Below are 9,949 nucleotides of genomic sequence, written 5' to 3' on the forward strand. Positions count from 1 at the left end.
AGTGATCGCAGTCCTTACCGGGACTTCGACCCGTGTTCTTCCCCCCGGAATTATGTCGGAAATCCAACACACATAATAACATAGTATCCCCTTAAAAAATAGAGAATGGGTGAATCCGTGACGTCATCGACGACGCCGTATATTTACATTATCCTAATTCTGTTTATACAACAGTCCAGTGTCTCAATTTAATAAAAAAGTGTTCAATAAGACTGAATATAATTACTAACACCAAAATATAGCTTGACACCCTTTTTTACTGTAAAATTAAGTTTAGAAGTGGAACCACCAAAACATTAGAGGGAGCAGCGTCTCTTACACTCTGTACATCAACAATAACACGCTGTAGAGAGCTCCGTAAGCTGATTAATCGTTAGACACACAGATTACGTGTCAACAACCAGCAACACAGCTTCTCAACAACTACAGCAAATTAAGTATCCAACTGCCAGTATTTTGTTTTAAATAGATGCATCCTTTTAATATAGATAGGTAGCCGGTTATTTGCATGAAGAACCCCCAACAAAAGTACGTTTACATAATTTATCACCTCATATTCCATGTCATACCTGTAATTATATGTTTAGAGAAACATTATTAATTCTTTGAACTCGGCAGGTAGTTGTGATTTTGAGTATCAAGAAGCTGAGCAGACAGTTGGGCCTTACACATAATTTACCTAGCTTTACACTGGCTTTGTTGCCTCCACAGCTGCCATTACGTGGCACTCAGAGGCACAGGGTCACATCTTTGATGCTACATTTACACAGCCTTAGCAGGCCCCTTCTACAGGAACAGATAAGCCCTCCTTTTGTATACTGTAGATATACTGTAGAAGTAGTATTCATAATTATTAATTATTTCCATAATAATAGTAGATTAGACCACCATATGTGGTATGATATAATTATATTTATAAGGTAAGCAATTTGTGGTTGAAGAAGGAGCCTTCTCAATGTGGTTTAAGCTACAAATTGTCCCCCCAAAGTATGTGAGATAATTTCAGGCAGTTTAATCAGTACATACAGTTCACTCACTTAATTACTTACTCACTAAGAAAATAATTCAGATAAAAAATTATCTTATTAAAGTTAATTTAAGCAAGAGAATAGCTGCCAGGAATTTTCCCACAGGAACTGACCATATTTTGAAAAGGTTTTCAGGCTTGGAAAGTATAACAAGGACAGAGAGCAAATGATAAAGATGGTATTTTTGTTTTTTTTGTTTTTTTGAGATATATACAAGAGTTGTTACATTCTTGTACAGCCACTAGTACGCATAGCGTTTCGGGCAGGTCCCTGGAATACGATCCCCTGCCGCGAAGAATAATTTTTTCATCCAAGTACACATTTTACTGTTGCGTTAAACAGAGGCTACAGTTAAGGAATTGCGCCCAGCAAATCCTCCCCGGCCAGGATACGAACCCATGACATAGCGCTCGCGGAACGCCAGGCGAGTGTCTTACCACTACACCACGGAGACAGTATTCATGAGCGAGATCATGAAAGAGGAACTGTTAGCAAGGAAGAGCGGTCTAGCAAATGTACAGAAGTTCAAAAAAGTATTCTTGCAGAGGGATATGACAAGGGAAGAGCGAAGGCGGGCAGCAGACGCGAGGAAGGAGTGCAGGGAGAGAGAAAGAAATCAGAGAACCACAACCCCGAGCCCTACAATCCCAGAGAGGAGTGGGAAACTCTCCTCAAACAGTGCAACAGCTACGTGGAGTGGAGCACCACCCTCCCATATTCTACCCAACAGACACCCGACCTGCCTCATCCCCTGATAGCCCCCCCATTAAGTACCCACTAGGGCACAGCACACACACACAACACAGAGCCCAGTAGGCTCAGGAATCTGTACACCAGTTGATTGACAGTTGAGAGGCAGGACCAAAGAGCCAAAGCTCAACCCCCGCAAGCACAAATAGGTGAGTACACACACACACACACACACACACACACACACACACACACACACACACACACACACACACACACACACACACACACACACACACACACACACACACACACACACACATACACACACACACATACACACACACAGTTGAAATGGAAATTTGAGGAACTGGAAGATCAAAGTACGAACTGTTACACAGGCTCCATCATTGAGACTTTCCTCAGCAGATAGGAAGAGGATAGTGATCGTGGTAATCGACGCTCCTCCACCAAATACCAGATGACGCAAACAGCAATATGATGAAAATAATAAGGCATGTTTAGATGAACTGCATAAAGCAGGAACAAGCCTCAGAATGCGAGCCATAACTACTGTTCACCGAGGACGCAAATAACAGATTGATTGATTAGGACTCGAGAAATCATTGTTTTGAGGAAGAATCGCGATGAGCACAGTTATAGGGGAAGCAAGTTATTGACGGGAACTACTTGACACGACATGTTAAGGATGGCAAAAGAGAAAGAGGAGGAGACGAGGGAAGAAATAACCTAAGCTACATTATCCTTTTAAAATGTACTTTATGGTCTCAATAAACGCACTTGAACTTGAGGAGGAGATACATGAAACCTATTAGACCTGATCTTCACTCAAAATTAGGAAGACATTAAGAACATGCACCATGAAATACCACTAGAATCCATTGATCCTAGTGGTCCTTCTATGTGAATAAATGATCAAACCTCAAAACTATGACCACAGGACAAGTGGGTCAGGGGAAGGGAGCGTTGACTATAGTAAAGGTTATTACCTGAGGGTAAGATCAGTATTTGGGGAGTGTGCAGTGGGAGGAGGAACGTAAAGTAATGAGAGTAGAGGAAATGATAAACCGCGTCAAATGCAGATGCTAGGAGGCTGAAAAGCGTTACCAACAATAGGGGAAAAAGTAGGAAAGGATATAATAACCCATGGTTTAATAGATGCAACAGACCTAAGAATGAATATCTGCATACAAAAAGATTATCTTGAAGAATTGCGACAGAGATGTTGCTATCAAAGCTAAGACAGCCAAAGCTGCTACACAGACATATATGAAGGAAAATAACAATGACCGACGGGATGACAAAACTTCGTAAAACGGAAAGGGAAAGTAGAGAAAGTGATAAGACAACCCGCGGAATACTGAACACCAGTTTCCAAGGAGCATTCACAACTGAGCCTGATTCGCTCTGATATTAGAAGAGGAGATGAGAGATGAAAGACTGTCGTATAATGAAGTGATGGCAGAGGACGTAAGGAAACTATCACTAAATGAAACGAAAGCTGTTGGACCAGACAAAGTATCACCGTGGATATTAAGAAGAGCAGCGCAGGCCCTCAGCGTGCCTTTAGCAAAGATCTTGGATGTCTCTTACAAATAGAGAGTTGTCCAGTTGCCGGAAAAAGGCAAATGTGGTACTCATTTCCAAAAACAAAAGAGATGAGAAGAGACAATCCACTACTGACTAGTATCACCGACAAACATTCCCTACAAAGTACATTCAAGAATAATCACGTTAAGATTAGTTACACACTTAGAATTAGGTGTTTAAGCCAACACCAGCATGGCTTTAGGGAAAGAAAGTAATGCCTAACGAACCTGTTTAAGTTCTATGATAAAGCAACAAGAATAAGGCATGACAGAGATGGATGATCAGATTGCGTATTTCTGAACTACCAAAAATCCTTTGACACAGTATCTTACAAGAGATTACTATATAAACTTAAGAGGCAGGCGGGAGTAAGGAGAAAAGCCCCTGCATGGGTGAGGAATTGTCTAACAGGAGGGAGCCAGAGAGTAACAGTAAGGGGCGAGAAGCTAGCCTGGCGAACAGTAACGAGTGGAGTACATCAAGGATCGGTGCTGCGAACAGTTCAGTTTCTCGTATACATATATGACCTAGCTGCTGGAATTTAGTCATATGTGGGAACCGACCTGTGAGATTTATATTTATTTAATTTATATGAATTTATATTTACGTTAATTTATATACTTCGATAGCAATTTGTATAATGATAAGTGGACTGTATTTCTGCAATAATCTCTTAATCTCACAAATCGATCCTCTACACATTAGGGGGGTTTATTAAATTAATATATATGCAGCCAATCAAACTACAGTATTAACTACATACATTGAAAAGGTTCCTTATCTTGTAGTACAGCAGGTTAGTCCACCAGGTATAACTAGGGTGTAGACACCAAATTATCCTCTTTGAGGTAGCTTCCATCACCCAGTAACTGGTGCACAAAATCTTGCTTCCTCGTCTTGACCTGTCAAAAGTGCGCTAGCTGTGAAGCCAGAATCCTATATATGACAAGCTATATCAGAGAAAACACTATACATGGAACAATAAAGACCTGGCTTAATTACCTTTAGTTTGAGGCTATGTCGTGCTCTAATCGGACCACCCTATATAATGACATTAATGGCCATAAATGAAAGATACATGGGTTTCGGAAAGAACACTTAACTTGAATTTGTTGACAGCATGTGATAATGGTACACCTTTGGTTTCCATAACACTTCGTCCAAGTAAAATTAACAGGAGCCGAATTTGCTCCCGTGTGATCCTCTGGTCTAGTATAAACAATGGCTGCCCCTCCTCCCTCACTGACGCCTGGCTTACATTCTCCAAATGTCAGAAAGTGATAGAAGGGTCACATTTACTCTACTTTAATATTGATAATTAAGTTAATTTATATAAGATGTTTTTATGATGGTAAAGTCCAAAGACTAATGTATTTAAGAATAATTCCCACCATAATAGGTGGTGGTTTATAATAGTATGTGGTGATGATATCCCGTTTTCTTTAGATGGTAATTCCACTACAAGTTACGTTTTCTATGGGTAACTTGTTTATACAATACAGCTATTATCTGTATGATTATTAAATGGTGTCGGATTTTCCGACATCATATATGTCAGCCCATCCTCCAGTTTTGGCAGTACTTATAGTGATGATCTGGACCATAGTACATATATATACCGACGCTCAATGCAATTAAAAGGTAGAAATCAGACATATTGAATTTAGACCGACCCCGAACATTTTTTCTATTTTTGTTGCAGAGAAAAACAAAACTAACCTAACCTAACCTTCCTGGGGCCTAATACACGTTATCTGAAGCCTAAAATAGCACATATAGGTGTGCTATACTAGGCCTAGGAAAATATAAGTTTGTATATGGAAATAGACCAGAGGTTATTGCTTTAGACAACCCGCGGCTAGAAAGGCGGGGTCCAAATGCTGATACTCGATCCTAAGGGCACAAAATAGGTAAGTATACACACACTCCACGAGGTGGGAGGCCCAACACTGTGACCAGCCCTCACCCAACTGTGACCAGCCCTCTCCCAACTGTGACCAGCCCTCTCCCAACTGTGACCAGCCCTCTCCCAACTGTGACCAGCCCTCTCCCAACTGTGACCAGCCCTCTCCCAACTGTGACCAGCCCTCTCCCAACTGTGACCAGCCCTCACCCAACTGTGACCAGCCCTCTCCCAACTGTGACCTACCCTCTCCCAACTATGACCAGCCCTCTCCCAACTGTGGCCTGCCATCTCCCAACTGTGACCTACCCTCTCCCAACTATGACCAGCCCTCTCCCAACTGTGGCCTGTCCTGTCCCAATTGTGGCCTACCCTCTCCCAACTGTGACCAACCCTCTCCCAACTGTGACCAGCCCTCTCCCAACTGTGGCCTGCCATCTCCCAACTGTGACCAGCGCTCTCCCAACTGTAGCCAGCCCTTTCCCAACTGTGACCAGCCCTCTCCCAACTGTGACCAGCCTTCTCCCAACTGTGGTCTACAGTCTCCCAACTGTGACCAGCACTCTCCCAACTGTGACCAGCCCTTTCCCAACTTGGACAAGCTCTCCCCCAACTGTGACCTGTCCTCTCCCAACTGTGACCAATCCTCTCCCAACTGTGACCGCCCTCTCCCAACTGTGACCTGTTCCCTCCCAACTGTGACCAACACTCTCCCAACTGTGACCAACACTCTCCCAACTGTGACCTGTCCTCTCCCAACTGTGACCTGTCCTCTCCCAACTGTGACCAGCCCTCTCCCAACTGTGACCAGCCCTCTCCCAACTGTAGCCAGCCCTCTCCCAACTGTGACCTGTCCTCTCCTAACTGTGACCAGCCCTCTCCCAACTGTGACCACCCCTCTCCCAGCTGTGACGTGTCCTCTCCCAACTGTGACCTGCCCTCTCCCAACTGTGATAAGCCCTCATCCAACTGTGACAAGCCCTTTCCCCACTGTGACCAGCCCTCTCCCAACTGTGACCAGCCCTCTCCCAACTGTGAACAGCCCAGAGCCGGAGCCAACCCGGTTGGGAGTCAGTCGGCCGAGCGGACAGCACGCTGGATTTGTGATCCTGTGGTCCTGGGTTCGATCCCAAGCGCCGGCGAGAAACAATGGGCAGAGTTTCTTTCACCCTATGCCCCTATTACCTAGCAGTAAAATACGTACCTGGGTGTTAGTCAGCTGTCACGGGCTGCTTCCTGGGGGTGGAGGCCTGGTCGAGGACCGGGCCGCGGGGACATTAAAAGCCCCGAAATCATCTCAAGATAACCTCAAGATAGCCCTCTCCCAACTGTGACCAGCCCTATCCCAACTGTGACCAGCACTCTCTCATCTGTGACCAGCCCTCTCCCAACTGTGGCCTGCCCTCTCCCAACTGTGGCCTGCCCTCTACCAACTGTGGCCTGCCCTCTCCCAACTGTAGCCTAGCTGCCCTCTTCCATCTGTGACCATCCCTCTTCCATCTGTGACCAGCCCTCTTCCAACTGTGACCAGCCCTCTCCCAACTGTGACCAGCCCTCTCCCAACTGTGAAAAGCCCTCTCCCAACTGTGGCGGGCCCTCTCCCAACTGTGATCAGCCCTCTCCCAACTGTGACCAGCCCCCTCCCAGCTGTGACCTCTCCTCTCCCAACTGTAACCAGCCCTCTCCCAACTGTGACCAGCCCTCTCCCAATTGTGACCAGCCCTCTCCCAACTGTCACCAACCCTCTCCCAGCTGTGACCTGTCCTCTCCCAACTGTGACCAGCCCTCTCCCAACTGTTGCCTGCCCTCTCCCAACTGTGGCCTGTCCTCTCCCAACTGTGACCAGCCCTTTCTCAGCTGTGACCAGCCCTTTCCCAACTGTGACCAGTACTCTCCCAACTGCGACCAGCCCTCTCTCAGCTGTGACCAGTACTCTCCCAACTGTGACCTGTCCTCTCCCAACTGTGACCAGCCCTCTCTCAGCTGTGACCAGCCCTTTCCCAACTGTGACCAGTACTCTCCCAACTGTGACCTGTCCTCTCCCAACTGTGACCATCCCTCTCCCTACTGTGACCTGTCCTCTCCCAACTGTGACCAACCCTCTCCCAACTGTGACCAGCTCACTCCCAACTGTGAACAGCCCTCTCCCAACTGTGACCAGCTCACTCCCAACTGTGAACAGCCCAGAGCCGGAGTCAACCCGGTTGGGAGTCGGTCGGCCGAGCGGACAGCACGCTGGACTTGAGATCCTGTGGTCCTGGGTTCGATCCCAGGCGCCTGCGAGAAACAATGGGCAGAGTTTCTGTCACCCTATGCCCCTGTTACCTAGCAGTAAAATAGGTACCTGGGTGTTAGTCAGCTGTCACGGGCGGCTTCCTGGGGGTGGAGGCCTGGTCGAGGACCGGGCCGCGGGGACATTAAAAGCCCCGAAATCATCTCAAGATAACCTCAAGATAGCCCTCTCCCAACTGTGACCAGCCCTTTCCCAACTGTGACCAGCCCTCTCCCAACTGTGACCAGACCTCTCCCAACTGTCACCAGCCCTCTCCCAACTGTGGCCTGCCCTCTCCCAACTGCAGCCTGCCCTCTTCCATCTGTGACCAGCCCTCTTCCAACTGTGACCAGCCCTCTCCCAACTGTGACCTGCCCTCTCCCAACTGTGACCAGCCCCCTCCCAACTGTGGCCTGCCCACTCCCAACTGTGACCAGCCCTCTCCCAACTGTGGCCTTCCCTCTCCCAACTGTGGCCTTCCCTCTCCCAACTGTGGCCTTCCCTCTCCCAACCTTCATATATGTAACTTGGAGGCTTGGGGTCGACCCTCAGTGGCACACTTTAAGAAACATCAACATTGAACTTCTCCCACTCCCCCTTTACTGTGTGATAAAGGTGGCCAGATGACAGAGATTGAAAGAGTGAGTGGAAAGGGTGATGAGGGTGACGAGCAGAGAGGGAGAGGGGGAAGAGAGAGGGCTCAGGGTGAAAGCAGGTGGGGGGGGGGGGATTGAAGAGAGAGGGGGTCAGGGTTAGGGCTGGAGTTGAAAGAGAGAAGTTATCTTGAGATTATTTGGAGATGATTTCGGGGCTTTAGAGTCCCCGCGGCCCAGTCCTCGACCAGGCCTCCACCCCCAGGAAGCAGCCCGTGACAGCTGACTAACACCCAGGTACCTATTTACTGCTAGGTAACAGGGGCATAGGGTGAAAGAAACTCAGCACATTGTTTCTCGCGGGCGCCCAGGATCGAACACAAGACAAGATGATCACATATCCAGCGTGCTGCCCGCTCGGCCGACCGGCTCCCATCAGGGTGAGGGCAGGAGGGGAAAGAGAGAAGGGTCAGGATGAAGGAACGAGAGTGAGAGAGAGGGGTCAGGGTGGGGGCAAGAGGGGGAAGAAAGAGGGGTCAGGGTTAGGGCTGGAGGGGGAAGAGAATAGAGTCAGGGTGAGGGCAAGAGGGGGAAGAGAGAGGGGTCAGGGTGAGGGCGAGAGAGGGGGTTGAGTGTCCCAGCCACAGCTAGGTACCCTGTTTACTAAATATATATATATATATATATATATATATATATATATATATATATATATATATATATATATATATATATATATATATATATATATATATATATATATATATATATATATATTCATGAATTAATTGCAAGGCCAGATTTGCCTAATAAGCAAAGTTTTCATGAATTAATTGTTTTTCGATTACCTAACCTAACCTAACCAAACTTTTTCGGCTACCTAACCTAACCTAACCTATAAAGATAGGTTAGGTTAGGTTAGGTAGGGTTGGTTAGGTTCGGTCATATATCTACGTTAATTTTAACTCCAATTAAACACAATTAACCTCTTACATAATGAAATGGGTAGCTTTATCATTTCATAAGAAAAAAATTTGAGAAAATATATTAATTCAGGAAAACTTGGCTTAATAGGCAAATCGGGCCTTGCATAGTAGTCATGTTTAATTATGTTTGCTTGGCTTAATTTATTTCCCTGGATACTAGGTCTGGTCAGGTGGGGAATAACTCTCACAGTGGCGCCGACCAATATTACGAGGCTACATGGAGGTCCATAATGGTGAGTAAAACTAGGTGAGTACACACGGAAATCATATAAAATCCTCTACAAAACGAGGGAAGTGACAGGAAGGCATACGACAAAAAGCAAAACAACCAATACTGTCCTGGAAAGAGCTAACTGAGTTGAAAACAGGAACGATAACAATGCTACGATTTTGACACTTCAACAATAAACAGGCAGATTATGAAATCACAAAATCACATTTGATCAAGAATTCATGGAAGAGGGAAATGGTTAGCAACTCACACATCATGATTTTTGCTTTGAAGTTAATAAAACATTTCTCTGGTAATGAATTGGGAAAGTGTTTATCGAAACGACTAGGTGGTAGAAGATTGGCACACCGAAAGATTGAGCACTACGAGGAGATGGATTTTCCCAGCTAGCTTGTGCACTGTTGTGTGAGTGCACAAGCAGGAAAGGCAAGTGCACGGGGGTGCACTGGGCCTAGTTTTGGAAATACGTCACCTACACATGCTTGTTTGCTATCTTTGGACACCCAATGACCAGACCTTTCCATGGCTTCCACGGTGGCCGCTTTAGCGGGTCTGTGAGTATAGGTACCACCATGAGCATGTTTCAAGCAAGTTTTGTGAAGTAAGTGAAGTGTGTTGGGGTGGGGTGAATCCA

General features: G+C 46.2%; 1 protein-coding gene across 1 annotated transcript; it reads left to right on the top strand.

Annotated features, from left to right (window-relative positions):
- Positions 1-3,593: 3,593 nt before the first annotated feature.
- Positions 3,594-7,477, top strand: LOC138363615 (uncharacterized). Its single transcript, XM_069322981.1, has 3 exons — positions 3,594-3,619; positions 5,264-6,302; positions 6,743-7,477. Exons 1-3 carry the CDS (start codon positions 3,594-3,596, stop codon positions 7,475-7,477), a joined length of 1,800 nt encoding a protein of 599 aa, XP_069179082.1.
- Positions 7,478-9,949: the final 2,472 nt, after the last annotated feature.

Source organism: Procambarus clarkii, chromosome 11 (genome assembly GCF_040958095.1).
Source record: "Procambarus clarkii isolate CNS0578487 chromosome 11, FALCON_Pclarkii_2.0, whole genome shotgun sequence".
NCBI classification, from domain to species: domain Eukaryota; kingdom Metazoa; phylum Arthropoda; class Malacostraca; order Decapoda; family Cambaridae; genus Procambarus; species Procambarus clarkii.